Source organism: Antedon bifida, chromosome 1 (assembly GCF_963402885.1).
Source record: "Antedon bifida chromosome 1, ecAntBifi1.1, whole genome shotgun sequence".
NCBI lineage: Eukaryota > Metazoa > Echinodermata > Crinoidea > Comatulida > Antedonidae > Antedon > Antedon bifida.
Window position 1 is genome coordinate 4,168,302 of NC_136226.1, and position 18,314 is coordinate 4,186,615.

The 18,314-nt window shown below is 34.2% G+C and overlaps 1 protein-coding gene across 1 annotated transcript; it reads right to left on the minus strand.

Moving 5' to 3' along the window:
- Nucleotides 1-413: 413 nt before the first annotated feature.
- LOC144841282 (uncharacterized) lies at nucleotides 414-1,980 on the minus strand. The gene is made up of 2 exons (XM_078697596.1): nucleotides 511-1,980; nucleotides 414-428 (listed from the first exon to the last, which is right to left on the minus strand). Exons 1-2 carry the CDS (start codon nucleotides 1,978-1,980, stop codon nucleotides 414-416), a joined length of 1,485 nt encoding a protein of 494 aa, XP_078553722.1.
- Between the last annotated feature and the right edge of the window lie 16,334 nt (nucleotides 1,981-18,314).

Consider the following 18,314-nt stretch of genomic DNA (forward strand, 5'->3'; position numbering starts at 1 on the left):
TGTAGCCTCTGCAAAACAGGATGTCAGACGTTGCAGTGTTGTCTCTGTATGTGCAACAAGGGCAGCATCATCAGCAAAAAGTAGCTCTCGAAACAGTTGCTCTGAAGTTTTTGTGTGAGCTTGTAGTCGTCTGAGGTTGAATAGGCTGCCATCGGTACGGTAACGTACGTAGACACCATCTTCGTCATCGAGATCTGCGGTGGCTCTTTGGAGCATCATGCTGAAGAAAATGGAAAAGAGTGTTGGCGCAAGTACACAACCTTGCTTGACACCATTTGCTATTTGAAAGCGTTCTGAGAGTTCGTTGCTGTGCCTGACCTGACCATGTTGATCTTCGTGTAGCTGGATGACCATACTGAGGAATTTTTGGGGGCACCCCAGACGTTCTAGGATTTTCCATAAGCCGTTCCTGCTTACGGTATCAAACGCTTTGGTCAAGTCGACAAAAGACACATATATCCCCTTGTTTTGTTCTCTACATTTCTCTTGGAGTTGCCGGAGCACAAATACCATATCAGTTGTACTTCTGTTGGCTCGGAAGCCACATTGACTCTCTGGGAGGTTGTGTTCTGCGATGGCAGGCACTAATCTATTTAAGAGAACTCTTGCCAGGATTTTTCCAGCAATGGACAGCAGAGTTATTCCCCGGTAGTTTGAGCAATCGGATTTTTCCCCTTTCTTCTTATAGAGAGGGATTATCACTGCATCTCGAAGGTCCGATGGTATCTTCCCTTTTACCCAGCAGCAGACAAGGAACTCGTGTAGCTTAGTGTGTAAAGTTGGTCCACCATGTTTCCAGACCTCGTTTGGAATTACATCAGCTCCTGATGCCTTGCCACATTTTAGTTGTTCTATAGCTTTGACAGTCTCCTCAAAAGTTGGAACCATCTCTAGCTCTGTTTTTACTGGCTGGATTGGGATACATAGAATTTCTGAATCCTGTACTATGCGTTCATCGCTGAAGAGGGATTGAAAATGGTCTGACCAGCGCTTCAGGATGGATGCCGTATCTGTAATGAGGATCTGGCCATCAGCGCTCCGCAAAGGCGATTGTGCCTGGTGTGATGGGCCATAGACTGCCTTTAAAGCTTCATAAAAACCATTGTAGTTACCACTGTCTGCGTAAAGTTGGGTTCTCTCGGCGAGTTTGGTCCACCAGTTGTTCTTAATCTCTCGAAGTTTCCGTTGAAAGTTACTACAGATAAGACGAAAAACTGCCTTTTTTCTAGGACACGATGGCTGAGTAAGGTGCGCCTGGTGGGCAGATCTCTTTTTTGCCCATAGCAGATCTGGAGAGGGGTTTGTGGGGCAGGTACGGTTAACAAGCTTTGATTGGTTTTTCGACTGAAAGGCAGCTACGACTTCAGCTGATTGTAAGCCTTTAACATCAAACTTCCTCTTTTGGAAGCCTACGCTTCTAGGCTTTTGTTTGAGGTGGAGGTTGAGTTTGCAGCGGACAAGACGGTGGTCAGTATGACATTCAGCACTCGGCATTACTCTGGTATGTAAAACGTCCCGAAGATCTCTCTGGCGCACTAAGATGTAGTCTATTAAGTGCCAATGCTTGGAACGAGGGTGCATCCAGGTTGTTTTCAGACTATCTTTCTGCTGGAACATGGTGTTTGTGATGTTTAGTTGCTGCTCTGCGCAGAATTCTAACAGAAGACGCCCATTATCATTGCAGTTTCCAATGCCGTGCTTGCCAAGTACTCCCTTCCAGGCTTCTGAATCTTGACCTACTCTTGCATTTAGGTCATCAAGAATGATGATCTTGTCATCTGCGGGGGTGATCCGTACGTGGTTACGCAGATCTGTATAAAACTTTTCCTTGTCTGCAGGATCTGCTTTAAGTGTTGGTGCATACACGCTGAAGAAGGTGATATGCTGTTTGTTTCTAAGTAACACCCGCATGGAGATGATCCGGTCAGAGTGACCGGTTGGTAAATTTACAAGTTTTGAAGCAATGGAGTTCCTGATCATGAAGCCAACGCCTGACAGACGTCTCTCCGTCTTCGGCTTACCTGACCAGTATAGTGTGGTGTGTTCAAAACATATATAACAACTTCATCTGGTAAACTCATCGTCGTCATTACCTTATTACATTACATATCATTACCATATTTTGGAATATCACTACCATATTTGAGCACAGTACACTTTTTTTGTCAAACATGTTTGATAGTATAGACAGAGCTTTTAAGCTCTATCTATTTAAACGTTTTAAAAAACGTTTATTTACTACACTATATCAACAGATTTACAAATAAATTTAAATTAAATGTTCCAATTCGAAAAATAGTCAAAATTTAAATCATATCCAGTAATACAGTAGAACTATTAAGGGGACCCCTATTCAGGGCACACCTAACCCTTAATTGGTGTTTTCATGTGAAAAAAACAAATATATGCCAAAATGATAAAAATGTCCATGACGTCCTCTTAATAAAGGTTGGCCGTAGTTTTAAAACATATTGCCCCTAGTTTTGTAAAGAAAAAAAATCAAAATATTGAAAATAACTCACAAGTTTGCTTAATTAGGCCTATCTATCAAAGTGGACCGTCATGTAATTAAAACATTTTGTTTTATATTTCAATATGTAATGGTCATATAGTTATGGCATAATTATGCATAGATTATAACTTCAGACAGTACGTGCAGGTATTTTCCTCCTCATTAAGCTATAGAATACGTCAACAAATGCATGTCTAAAATTTTCATTTACTACATTATATATCAAAGGATTTACAGAAGAATTTATAAAAATTCCGAAAAGACAAACAGTCAAAAGCCAATCAAAATCCGATCCAATAGAACCTAAAAGAATCAACGTAATTATGACATTAAACGGTGTTATGGTAAGAACATTAACTGCGAATGTCACAAAAATTGTCATGAATATTTTCCTCTCAGATTTTGAATGTGGGTCCGTCTTGCAAGAATTCTTCACGACATTTTGGGATTGTCTTAAAGAATAAACCATAACAAAACACAACACTACAATAATCACGTTAAAGAGTATATGTCCAACTAATAGAGATATCCACAACGCTGTACACACTTCAATGTAGGTTTCACTAAAACGACACATAGTTGCACGGTTTGAGACACCTTTATACGTATCAGGCCAAGGCAGGATGACGTAGATACGTTCGTATACAATGAAAAAATGTACTAAATTCACCAACACCCAAACAATCCATATACTTGCGCATATTTTAACAGATCTTGAGAGAGTACCAAATCCACTTCTTTGAAACCAATAAGGTCTACAAACTGCCATATAACGTTCAATTGAAAGCCAAAATATCGTACTAGCTCCTACAAGCCAGGCAACAGTAGCAAAGAAACTTGTTAATTCACAATTCAAGTTGTTCCCATCTATTTTATTAATCGTATATGGTACCGTCTGAGTTAACTCAACGTCGTAAAGAGGTGCCACACTTAATAACAGCGTATCAGCTATAGCTAAATTAGCTAGATATACGTAAACTGATTTGTGTAATTTACTTACTATAACAATAAATGTCATGATATTGCCGACTATTCCAAAAGCTACAACTACAGGAACAACAATCTTACGTAAAATCCTCTCCCAGTCACTAGGTAAGAACGTATCAATATAAGCATCGTATTGATTCGTGTTAAATGTTGAATACGCATATTCAGATAAATCATAGGATGCATTGTCACCTGAAAGTGACATTTTGCTTGAAGTTATCTTCTGCTTCGCAATAAAAAATGATGGTTTGAATGAAGTAAAGTACATGGAGAAGTTTGTACTATTTCTTATCGAGATAAATTTCTACTCTGAAATAGCGTAACCATAACAAATCATAGCAACGACTTACAGTCATCAGAACGAATGATGTGAAATGTGAATCAGTCTTAATCAGTGCTCACAAACTGAGACAATACATAGCAAAATAACTGAGGGCGCTCTATTGAACACTTTGGTGCGCTGTGGTAATTCAGCTGGTTATAATAATTATTATCACGACATCCAAAAGGCAAAATATTTATATGAATTTATATCTACAAATCAACATAATCTATAATAAGTTATAAATATGAGGGCAACCTTTCAATTTGAAATATTGAAATATACAGTGTAGGTGAAAATAGTGATATAGGTTTTAATTTGTCTTCAGTTCAGACATTAGGCAAACCACAAGTGCATTAACTAATTGCCATAAGTTATGGTATAATTATGCATAAATTATAACTTCAGACACTGAAAGTACGTGCAGATATTTTCCTCCTGATTATACTATATAGTATGGCAACAAAAAAAGACAATAGATTATACATGACGTATATTTATTAATTATATTACATAGGTTATGTAAATACGTGAACGTGATTGGTTGAAACTGCATCACATGACTACTGCTGCGACGATCGTAAATCGTATATTTCCTCGAGCACGATGATATTGACTGAGTAATTTTCGATTATCGTGTCCCTGTCATTGAACATATAAAATCCAGTAAATTCTCAAAGAGTTTGATATTGACTGTGTAATTTGCGTGTTGCAACACTCGCGTTTGGCGATAAATAAACAAAAGTCATTTACTGGGACTTGAACTCGCGAAGATTAGTCCACATCTTCACGAGACTACGTTTTACACGCCGCGCCACTTAACTTGCTTGAAGAAATAAATTAACTAAATTATTTAAACTATGCATTCATAGTGCCCTCATTTGTTATTCGCCCTCTATAGACGCGACAAATACTCACGGTAGTAACCTGGTACGCGCGGCGCGCTGAATATCCGGTGATTCGGCTCGAAGAAGACGAATTATTATTTATTCGGCCTACCTGATAATAATAATATTATTATTAATGTAGGCTTATTGATGGAAATTCTTCTGTTAATTTAAACGACCTAGGCCTAAGGGAATATTTTATTGGAAAGGAAAAATTAGTAATTATTTGTATTTATTCTTCGCAAGGTAAGGTGCAACCCCTAACTAGGCAGGCTTATTACATAAAGGGAGGCCTAGCTACCCGACCCAGCAGATAATCTACTTGTTGTTGGCTATATAATTATAACAGATATTGCCTTTTATATCGGTAAAATATAAGATTTGACATCCCATCGGGAATGATATTATGCTCTCGAGAATTATATTTTATATATTATATTCCCTCGAGCAAAATATCATTCCCTCGGGGATGTCAAATCTTATATTTTACCTATGAGCAGGCAATATCTGTTTTCACACAAGTGCATTAACTAATTACTACTTCCACAATCAATATGATGAGTGGTTAGGCCTATTAGTATTCATTAAGTTTATTTTTTAATGGATTATTTATTACATTATTTCAGTTTTACCAGAAATAATAATCTCTTCTGTTTTTCCTTTTCTTGGGAATTTATTCAATTCATGTATAAGGGCCATTGACCTTAATACAAAACAAAATCATTATTTCTTCCTTCAAAAGCAAAGTAGACGTGTTAGGGATAAACAAGTATAAATCTTGGAATAAATTTGTTTCTTAAATCATTATAAAATGTACATGGTAAAATAAAATGAAACTCATTCTCAATAATGTTCTTTTTACATACTTTACACACATTCTCTTATATCTTTCTAAGCCTTCCCATCTCCCCTTTTCAATTTCAAGCTCTAATATTCCTAAACGTAACTTAGGCAATAATATTCTTTGTTTAAAATTAATGATATTGGTCAAATGATAACTTATAACACATCTCGTTTTTATAAAAAGAGAAGAAACTTAACTTATGAAACTCAATTTTTTAATGTATTTTTGTTTTTCAAAATCACGTAATCGTAATTTCAATTCTTTCAAAAACAAACTGTTACTATTAACAAATTGTTGCAGCCAGATATTATAACCAAAGCCAGTAGAAAAAAATAACTGCTTGATGATATGTTGTGCCCAACAGTTCTCATTACGATTAACTAAGTTGAAACTCATAGCAGTTAAAAATAAATCTATCATGATCTAAAGTAATAATATTTGACCAAAATCTTAATAACTGTAACCAAACAATAAAAAAAGTGGTAATCTACCTAACTCGGAAGTAACAACGGCATTTGTAGTGCATTTTTTTAAACTTACAATAAATATCTAAACAAGTTAGTATGTCTTTTTCAATAATGTTTGCGCTGTCTGACATTTTCCAGATTTCGCTTCCATAAGTTAAAATAAGAAGTATTTTCACATAAAAAATATGGTGTTAATATGTCAATATTAATTGGTAGAAAAGATAAGTTACGACAAATAAATGATTTTAAATAGAATAAACTTTGGAATGCTTTTTGTTGATTTGCTTTATTCCATGAACCATTGAATTAACAATGACATGAATTAACAATTTATAATTGAATATTTTTATACCTCCATTTTTCAATGTTCCTTGCGGCCATTTTTTAAAACAATAATTTTAGATTTAGTTAGTTTCCAGGTATCACAATAAAGTTCAAGTTTATTATTTCATTTTTGGAGATTGATTACTAAATCTATATCAAGCAATCTATTGACTATTCACTTCAGTTAATAAACTACGTTTATGAATAAAATGCAGAACATTGAAAAAAAAGTTAACTTACTACTAACGATTAATTATAAATATTTAAAAAGCGAAATAGTTCAACTTGTTTGGAAATTGAAAACAGCACCATTTATTTAACGTTACAATGTTTGTATACTAACAGTCGTTCAGCTATTTACCTCCGGATTATACTAAACTAAAACCTTTATTTACTACACTATAATATCAGAAGACTTACAGATTTAAATATGTTCCAATTCGAAAAATAGTTGAACTTTAAATCCGATCCAGTAATACAGTATATCCACTATTCAGGGCACACCTAACCCTTATTGTGTGAAGAAAAAAAATCAAAATCAACAATCTGGATTTAAGAAATTGAACATTTAACAGCCATAATTTTTCCACAAAGAAAATTTTCAAACCAGAGAAAGTATCATAATTATTACCCATGTTTGTACTACTACTACTAATATAATAATAATATATGTATGTTTGTTTTTGTGATGGAAAAAATATAGTAAGGGTTGAATCAACCGTTTGTGCCCTTAATCGGGGTTGGCCATAGTGTTAAAATATATATTTACACACAACACAAAATAAGTTAAGCTTCCCCAGTTTATTCAGAGTATACATATTTAACAATACATAATATTTATTTCTAATGATACTGTACAAGCGGTTGCCAATTGGAAATTATCATACATTTGTGTGGTTTTACTGTAGATATACCCGTTGGTCTACAGAAATAAATTGCCAATTACTGTGGTTGGAACTTGATAAAGTTTCTCCCTTGAATAACATTCACTTTTTACTTCCCCTGTAAAAATAATATACCATGTTACAGCTTGAGTACGACGCATTTGGCGTCCCATACTTTATTTTTTAATTACCTTTCTTGCTTCTTCTGTTACCGAAGTTACTGTGCTTTTTAAAATACGGGACTATACAACTGTGTGTACTGTTTAGCCTTACATGTTATCCGTATCATCCATTGTATCTGTGGTCCAAGTTTTCAAATGAACAGCAATCTAGTCAAGGCATTGTTCTCACTGTTACCGTTACATTTTGATGGTGATCTAATTAAAATTATTACGAATATCAACCTCAAGTCAATGACTACCAAATTACTTCAAATTAAGAAGACAAATTAAAGATAAAGAAAAAGAAGCAAAAGAAACAAAAAAAGACAAACAAAAACAAAAACATAAATTTAAGAAAAATAAGAAAAGGGAAAAGGGGAAGGACAAGAAAAAAAGTCAAGTTGTTGTTTTAAATTTTACATGAATTACTTACAAAAGAAATAGAAAAAGATATAGAGTGTGCTTGTTGCAACTATACCCACATAACGAACTCAAACGTAACCATGTCGTTTAAAAGCAATGTAAATTTACGTACAAAGATAGTTTAGAATAACTTTGAGATAGGCGACAACCGATTTCCAAATACTGTTGTTTGTTAACTGCATTTCAAAAACCGGACACCATTCAAATAGCACAATGTTAGTAACTGTAAACCTTAAATTAATGTTTATATACTGACAGTACGTTCAGTTATTTTTCGCCTGATTACGCTATAGAAAGATTTACGAAAGAATTGAAATAACTTCCAAAGCGACAAACAGTCACTAGCCAATCTAAATCACTTCCAATAGAATCTAACAAAAAACAATCACAATTAAAGACATTGTATCAGCTATTGCCAAATTGGCTAGATACACGTAAACTGATTTGTGTAATTTACCGACTATAACGAAAAATGTCATTATGTTTCCGACAATTCCTAAAGTGACAACAACTGGAATAATGTTGTAACGCAAAATCCTCTCCCAGTCACTAGGAAGGAACACGTCTATGAAGGCATCATATTGACTCGTGTTAGATGTTGAATTCCCGTATTCAGATTCATCATATGCATTGTCGACTAAAAGTAACATTTGAAACTGGTTCTCGAATCTTCTGTTTCACAATTAAAAATGATCGTCTCGAAAGAAAAAAATGACACAGAGAAGTTGGGAGTACATTGATTAGATGACTGCTTACAGAGTACTAGATGGTGTGATGAAACAATGGAGTAACTTTACTCCATGAATGAAACACAGATTAATTTTGAATTTACTTCATTTATCAAAATACTGAGTAAAATGGTGTGTTTAAAACGTATATAACAACTTCATCTGGTAAACTGATCGTCGTCATTACTTTTATATTGTCTAACAAATCATTATTTGTGCACGTAGAAAATAAATACACACAATTGCATCAACTAAATTACTCGTTCAACAATCAATAGGCCTAATCGTAGGCATATTAGTCTTCATTACCGTTATGTTGAATAGAATATTTATTACCGTTTTTCCATATTTATTTCATTTTATCAGAAATAATACTCTAATTTTACGATTGAATGTTAAAAAGGTTTAAGATAATGAATGATCACTCAATGAACAATGCAACAAATCAGCATATTGTACTCTCAGTTGTGCTATAATTAATTTTTCAGAGAATCGAGAGCGGTTAAAAGTTTGGAAAAACGTTATTCCAAAAAGAGGAGGATTCAAAGGAGTCTTATACTCTTTTTACACCGCCAGCAAAAATGCGGATCAGCAATTGTGTAAACCGAGTCGTACCCGTGACGTAGAAATGCGAAAATGTAGGCCAGTGTAAACAACGTAAAAAGTTACCAGGGTCGCGTAACCACCAGAGTGAGTGATGCGGAATGTATTCAGCGTCAAGTGAATCCGGGACAAACCCGTGCACTTGTATGTTTGCGTTTTAAACAGTACCGGGTATTTTTTCCAGGTTTGTTGCTATCCTCGCTCACCATAGTATTTAATTTATATAAAATTAAGATAAGACTGAATTTGTTTATTCGCTTATTTAATAAATACAACGTATGGTTATTTTTTATTTATTTTTTTTAAAGCATATTATTCTTCACCACAAGTAGACTCAATTGTTTTGTATTTCCATAAATAAATTGTAGGAGGTATATTGAGAGAAGACCGTTAACTAGGGCGCCTCTTCGTGCGTGAGAGGGCGATATTTCGATTAATTTAGAACATTTACAGGGGTTGGTATTTTGCAGTGTAAACACACGAAACCGGTGTCATTCCCGGAATGAATCAGGTGTGAAATGGAAATTTATCCGGATACGACACGGGTTTGTTCTAAGCTAGGCGGTGTAAAAGGGGTATTAGTACGGAGTTATGGCACAGATGGAAACGTTGAACTGACATTTTCGCTTGTAGGCCTAAATATTCTTGTAAAATAAATAAAAACATTGCGACATGCGTCCTTGACACTATTAATATACATCAGATAATTTATCTTCACTTCTATTAATAGGCACATTTATGAATAATTCAACACTTTTGACACACTTTAATTAAAACTTACTAATAACGACTATACTACTAATGTTGAAATAATCGAAATAAACCAGCTTGGAAAAAAGCTCGATTTTAGTAACTGTAACCACTGGATTACAACAAACAAAATTCTTTAATAAAACGTCTATACTACATTATATATCAAAGCATTTACAGATGAATTTAAATATGTTTCAAATCGAAAAATAATCAACATTGTGGGCTTCATGCCGAAAATATAAATAATGACTGTCACAAAAACTGTTTACAGTATTTTTCTAGTGTCTGGTCACCAGGTAGATGTGTCTTTAAGATTATTAATAATACATGAATAACTGCCCTGTCAGATAGGTGGTAATCTTCCTGAAACAGAGACAAGTTCACCGGGGTATTCCCTACTTGTTCAGTTCAGTTTTATTCGGTTCACTCAAAAATACAAAGACAAACATAACAGGAAAAAAGCACAAGATAACAATATTAAAAGAATGAACCGAGGAATAACCCAAGAAAGTTTAAATGAAAACTTATTTCCATTGGGGTCCTCAGACATAAAAATAACACTGATAATTGCACTTAAAGCGCCCTATGACTACTAAAAGGTTAAAAAATTGTACAGTAAACATGATAAGGATTACACAGTATTTTGATAAAATGTGATTTTACATATTTAAAATTTAAAATGTAGTTAAAATATTGCAATGTTTAAACGTTTAATTGCACCTAATACAATTGCCTAAAGTTAAAAATATATAAAATACTGTACAAAAATGTTACACAGGTATTCTTTCAGATAAAAGTGATTTTACATTATATTTAAAACTATTTAAAGTATTGCAATTTTTAATATTAATAGGAAGTGCATTCCAATATTTTATACTATTGTAATAAAATGTATTATGTACATTACCATGAGGAACTCTAAAATTTGTGTTACTGTGCCTTGTATTGTATCCATGCGTATCACTAATACGTGTGAAGTGTGAGCTTAAATAATCCGGACACGTTTTATTAAAGATATTGAAAACATGCCTAAGACACAGATATTTTACACGATTTTCTATATTAAGCATACCAAGTGTAGTGAGTTCAGAGTAGCCAACATGGGCTCTGGGTTCCAACTTTGCAATAAATCTTACTAGTTTATTTTGGGTGGTTTGTAATTTGTGTTTAACATTTTTGTTAACTCCATGAAACCAAGCTGGTGAGGCATAATCTAGTAAAGGCTGTACCAGCGCCATACCTAAACGTTTTCGTGACTGTTTGTTGATAAAAGGGGATTGACGCCAAAGATATTTTATACGGGAATTAGCCTTTTTATAGACTGATTGAGCAAAGTTGTTCCCAGTGACATTATGATCAATTACAATTCCTAAATAGTTTACACTTGTTTTACGTTCAATCACTTGACCTTTACAAATTATCTTAAATGATTCAACATGTTTAACTTTTCTTTTTGATCCAAATAGTATTGCTTCTGTCTTTCCAACATGCAAGGATAACCTATTATCTGCCAGCCATTCGTAACATGACGATATGTTTTTACTTAGAACCTCTTCGATTACCTTTGGATCAGAGTGAGAAAATGTAATGGCACTATCATCAGCATATTGGCGTAAAGTACACAGTGAATTAATACTAATTGCCATATCATTAATATATACCAAAAAAAGCAGTGGCCCCAAAATACTTCCTTGTGGGACACCATGCGTAATGTCTTCAATAGAAGGTTGATTTCAACATACTGTTTCCTTCCGGAAAGGTATGAGGAAAACCAGTCTGTTTTGTCGACACCTATTGCAGATAACTTTCCATTAAGTATAGCGTGGTCAACCGAATCGAACGCCTTGCGTATATCTAACAACACCATACCAGTGTAAAGACCTCTAGATGTGTTCTCTTTTATACAATCAATAAGGTCAATTAAACAAGTGTCGGTAGAATGACCAGCGCGAAATCCAGATTGATTAACGTTAAGAAGGTTGTTGTCGTTCAAGTATAAACATAAATAGAATGTTCTAGAACTTTTGAAACAATATTTAAAACGCTGACAGGCCGGTAATTATTTACATCAAGACGGTTCCCTTTCTTATAAAGGGGCTTTACCCTGGCAATTTTGAATTCTTCTGGATAAATGTTAGAAGTAATTGAAAGGTTAATGATGTGTTTGATTGGCCCAGTTATTTGAGTAACGGCGTCTTTTAAAAATCGTGCTGATATACCGTCAAAACCTATTCCTTTGTTAGGATTAAGACTTTGCAGTTCCTTCTCAACGAATTCATCATCAACCATGGCAAGAACAAATTTAGAGGGGGCTGTCTTATAAAACTTATGTTGAAAGTCTTGAAATTTTTCGGAAGCAATTGAATAATTGCCAAATATTGGGAGTTGGGATGCTAAAGAAGAAGCCACGGAAGTAAAGAAATTGTTGAACTTGGAAGCAACAGTCTTAGAATCATGACATACATTTCCGTTTATCTCCAGTACAGTAATTCCATTAGTAGTTTTCTTAGAACTATATCCAAGTTTCTCCAATGTATTCCAGAGGCATTTGGAGTTGTTTTTATTAATGTTTTCTTCAATCTGGGTGTTAAAATAATCCGCTTTGGCATTCTATCAATAGCACTTATAAATAGATTCTTAAAATATGACCAGGCAATATTTACATCGGTACTTGTATGCACTGGTGTCCAATCGACATTAGATAGTATATCATTAAAAGAATCTTTACTGTATGACTTTAATGATCTTAAAACTACTGTATTATGACTATCATATGTATTTCGTACAATCTTTCTAATACAGTATGTTAGAGAATGATCGCTCAGACCTATAGGAACAATTCCAGATTCAATTATGTTAGTAGGTTTGTTGGTAAGTACATGGTCAATTAGAGTAGAGCTGCGTTCAGTAATACGAGTTGGTTCATTTATCAATTGTTCAAAACTGTGAAGATCAAGACATTCGCAAAACTTTTTTACCGGATAAGACGACTTGTCCTGCAAGTTTATATTAAAGTCACCGAGTATTATAACTTCTTTCTGATGATCTATCTTACTGACGGTAATGTCAAATTGATGTATAAAATCAATATTGTTATATTTTGGAGGACGGTACACACAACCAAGAACAATTGATTTTGATTTAGGCTGAAATATTTCTATCCATGCAGCTTCAAGTTCATCACAGTTCAGTTGATCCAATTCCTTGAAGGCGAGATCACTTTTAATGTAGATGCAAACACCACCAAATGTGTTTTCTCTTCTGTCTCTGCGTATTATGGAGTAGTTGTTGATGCTGATTTCTCTGTCAGTGACTGAGTTGTTGAGCCACGATTCTGTAACGCAGAAAACTGATGGGTTGCATTTTTTGACGAGTTCACGAATTTCCGAAAGTTTAGGGATAAGAGATCTGACATTCAGGTGTAGGCATTTCAGACCCTTTCGTTCCAAACTTTTAAAATCGATTCCATTTTCAGTATCGTCGAAGTTTTTAACATTGTCATCTAATTTGAAACATTGGTCCGGTTTATTTAATTCAAAAACGTCAAATCCTGGTAATTTTGCAAACAGGCATTTGGAACATGTCCAATATTTGAAATTATTTTGTAACCTGCCTACCTTGTAGGTCTTCGGCGATATTTGTCCACATTTAATGTGGCAGGCCATCGTGCAATCATTGCATTGAACAGAACGGTGATTTTTGGCCACAGCTTTTTCACAAATGCTACAAGGATTTTTTACTGGCCCTGGATTTGTATGTATATCACCAGAGAGTAACAGCGTATTAAAAGTCTCGAATGATAAAATGCGTTCTTTAAAATGTATACTGGACTCACGGTTCATAGTCCTTATCCGAGAAGACTTGTTCCACAACCATAACTGGAGCGAGTCGACCTCGCGATATGCCGATATTGATGGATCTTTAGGTCCTTGTCATTTTGACAAGCAATCTATCAACAGGACACACTCGCCTTGCCAAGATAGTAACTCGTAACAGTATTTTGATCTTAAGTCTGGCTGCTACAATTACCAACAGTACTGCACGCTTACTATGTATTATTCTCCGCGGCGCGCGATGTCTGTTAAGGGTCGTGGACCTGATCGTGTCGCAGCCACAAATAAAACCTTTGATCTCCGGAGCTCAGCATCCTGTTGCTAAATTGCTTTGGTTAAACTTATAAGCTGACCCTTACGTAAATGAGATAATAACAACATGTTATTTCAATTTTCAAAATGTATTGGTTGTACGTTAAACATCTATCAACTTTACACACTAACAGTACGTTCAGTTATTTTCCTCTTGATTGTGCTATAGAAAACGTCAACAAATGCTTGTCTAAAAGTTTCATTCACAACATTATATATCAACGGATTTACAGAAGAATTGAAATAACTTCCAAAGCGACAAACAGTCACTAGCCAATCTAAATCCTTTCCAATATAATTTAAAATAATTAACATAATAATGACATTTAATGGTATCAAGCAGAGAACATAAACTGTAACTGTCACAAAAACTCACAGAATTTAAAAAACGTGTGTTGTGCTAGTTTGTCGCAATACTACTACTACACACCACATATCAAGTTTATCTGGCAAATGTGACCAAGCTCTTTACAATCGTTTTATCTGGTAAATTATAAAACTAAAACGTCGATTCATAATGTTTTTGTGATGTCACATAAACGAAGATAATCTTACACTCTTGCATCAACAAAGTAATCAGGTCATACCAATTGTTACGAAAGCACAGATGCCCTGAATATCTCTACTATAATGGTTGTAATGTTTAAATTGGTAGAAGATACATTGCATTTGTTTTTACCTTTTTAAAATACGGGACTATACAACTGTGTGTACTGTTTAGCCTTACATGTTATCCGTATCATCCATTGTATCTGTGGTCCAAGTTTTCAATTTTCAAATGAACAGCAATCTAATCAAGGCATTGTTCTCACTTGAAAAACATACAGTTTGTCTTATTACCGTTACATTTTGATGGTGATCTAATTAAAATTATTACGAATATCAACCTCAAGTCAATGACTACCAAATTACTTCAAATTAAGAAGACAAATTAAAGATAAAGAAAAACAAGCAAAAGAAACAAAAAAAGACAAACAAAAACAAAAAAGGAAAAAAAAAACAAATTTAAGAAAAATAAGAAAAGGGAAAAGGGGAAGGACAAGAAAAAAAGTCAAGTTGTTGTTTTTAAATTGTACATGAATTACTTACAAAAGAAATAAAAAAAGATATAGAGTGTGCTTGTTGCAACTATACCCACATAACGAACTCAAACGTAACCATGTCGTTTAAAAGCAATGTAAATTTACGTACAAAGATAGTTTAGAATAATTTTGAGATAGGCGACAACCGATTTCCAAATACTGTTGTTTGTTAACTGCATTTCAAAAACCGGACACCATTCAAATAGCACAATGTTAGTAACTGTAAACCTTAAATTAATGTTTATATACTGACAGTACGTTCAGTTATTTTTCGCCTGATTACGCTATAGAAAACGTCAACAAATGCTTGTCTAAAACGTTCATTCACAACATTATATATCAACGGATTTACGAAAGAATTGAAATAACTTCCAAAGCGACAAACAGTCACTAGCCAATCTAAATCACTTCCAATAGAATCTAAAAAAAAACATATAATTATGACATTCAACGGTGTCAAGCAGAGAACATAAACTGTGACTGTCACAAAAACTGTCCAGAATATTTTCCTCTCAGATTTTGAACGCTGGCCGGTGTTGCATGCATTCTTTACTACATTTCCGGATTGTCTTAACGAATAAACCATAATACATCCCAAAATAATAATAATCACATTACAAAGTATTGTGACAATTAGTTGAAACATCCACATAAGTGTGCAAACCTCAATGTAGCTTTGATTAAAACGACATGTAGTTGCACGATTTGAGATGCCTCTGTACATATCAGGCCAAGGAAGAATGACGTAGACACGTTCGTAAGCAATGAAAAATTGTACACAATTCACCGACAAACAAAATATCCATATAACTACACATATTTTTACAGATCTTGAAAGAGTGCCAAATCCACTTCTTTGAAACCAATAAGGTCTACAAACTGCCATACAACGTTCAATAGAAAGCAAAAAAATCGTACAAATTGCTACATGCCATGCAATAGCAGTAAAGTAACTCGTCAGTTCACAATTCAAGTTGTTCCCATCTACTTCTTCAATCGTGTAGTTCATCGGAATTAGCTCAATGTCCCAAAAAGGTGCCACAATTAAAGACATTGTATCAGCTATTGCCAAATTGGCTAGATACACGTAAACTGATTTGTGTAATTTACGGACTATAACGAAAAATGTCATTATGTTTCCGACAATTCCTAAAGTGGCAACAACTGGAATAATGTAGTAACGCAAAATCCTCTCCCAGTCACTAGGAAGGAACACGTCAATGAAGGCATCATATTGACTCGTGTTAGATGTTGAATTCCCGTATTCAGATTCATCATATGCATTGTCGACTAAAAGTAACATTTGAAATTGGTTCTCGAATCTTCTGTTTCACAAATAAAAATGATCGTTTCGAAAGAAAAAAATGACACAGAGAAGTTGAGAGTACATTGATTAGATGACTGCTTACAGAGTACTAGATGGTGTGATGAAACAATGGAGTAACTTTACTCCATGATTGAAACACAGATTAATTCTGAATTTACTTCATTTATCAAAATACTGAGTAAAATGGTGTGTCTAAAACGTATATAACAACTTCATCTGGTAAACTGATCGTCGTCATTACTTTTATATTGTCTAACAAATCATTATTTGTGCACGTAGAAAATAAATAAACACAATTGCATCTAAATTACTCGTTCAACAATCAATAGGCCTAATCGTGGGCATATTAGTCTTCATTACCGTTATGTAGAATAGAATATTTATTACCGTTTTTCCATATTTATTTCATTTTATCAGAAATAATACTCTAATTTTACGATTGAATGTTAAAAAGGTTTAAGATAATGAATGATCACTCAATGAACAATGCAACAAATCAGCATATTGTACTCTCAGTTGTGCTATAATTAATTTTTCAGAGAATCGAGAGCGGTTAAAAGTTTGGAAAAAACTTATTCCAAAAAGAGGAGGATTCAAAGGAGTCTTATACTCTTTTTACACCGCCAGCAAAAATGCGGATCAGGAATTGTGTAACCCGAGTCGTACCCGTGACGTAGAAATGCGGAAATTTAGGCCGGTGTAAACAAGGTAAAAAGTTACCAGGGTCGCGTAAGCACCAGAGTGAGTGATGCGGAATGTATTCAGCGTCAAGTGAATCCGGGACAAACCCGTGCACTTGTATGTTTGCGTTTTAAACAGTACCGGGTATTTTTTCCAGGTTTGTTGCTATCCTCGCTCACCATAGTATTTAATTTATATAAAATTAAGATAAGACTGAATTTGTTTATTCGCTTATTTAATAAATACAACGTATGGTTATTTTGTATTTATTTTTTTTTTAAAGCATATTATTCTTCACCACAAGTAGACTCAATTGTTTTGTATTGCCATAAAAAAATTGTAGGAGGTATAATGAGAGAAGACCCTTAACTAGGGCGCCTCTTCGTGCGTGAGAGGGCGATATTTCGATTAATCTAGAACATTTACAGGGGTTGGTATTTTGCAGTGTAAACACACGAAACCGGTGTCATTCCCGGAATGAATCAGGTGTGAAATGGAAATTTATCCGGATACGACACAGGTTTGTTCTAAGCTAGGCGGTGTAAAAGGGGTATTAGTACGGAGTTATGGCACAGATGGAAACGTTGAACTGACATTTTCGCTTGTAAATATTCTTGTAAAATAAATAAAAACATTGCAACATGCGTCCTTGACACTATTAATATACATCAGATAATTTATCTTCACTTCTATTAATAGGCACATTTATGAATAATTCAACACTTTTGACACACTTTAATTAAAACTTACGAATAACGACTATACTACTAATGTTGAAATAATCGAAATAAACCAGCTTGGAAAAAAGCTCGATTTTAGTAACTGTAACCACTGGATTACAACAAACACAATTCTTTAATAAAACGTCTATACTACATTATATATCAAAGCATTTACAGATGAATTTAAATATGTTTCAAATCGAAAAATAATCAACATTGTGGGCTTCATGCCGAAAATATAAATAATGACTGTCACAAAAACTGCTTACAGTATTTTTCTAGTGTCTGGTCACCAGGTAGATGTGTCTTTAAGATTATTAATAATACATGAATAACTGCCCTGTCAGATAGGTGGTAATCTTCCTGAAACAGAGACAAGTTCACCGGGGTATCCCCTACTTGTCTCGAATGATAAAATGCGTTCTTTAAAATGTATACTGGACCCACGGTTCATAGTCCTTA

What these genes read in the sequence shown, in the direction of transcription:
- LOC144841282 (XM_078697596.1), bottom strand. Translation starts at nt 1,980, where the DNA reads ATGATCAGGAACTCCATTGCTTCAAAACTTGTAAATTTACCAACCGGT.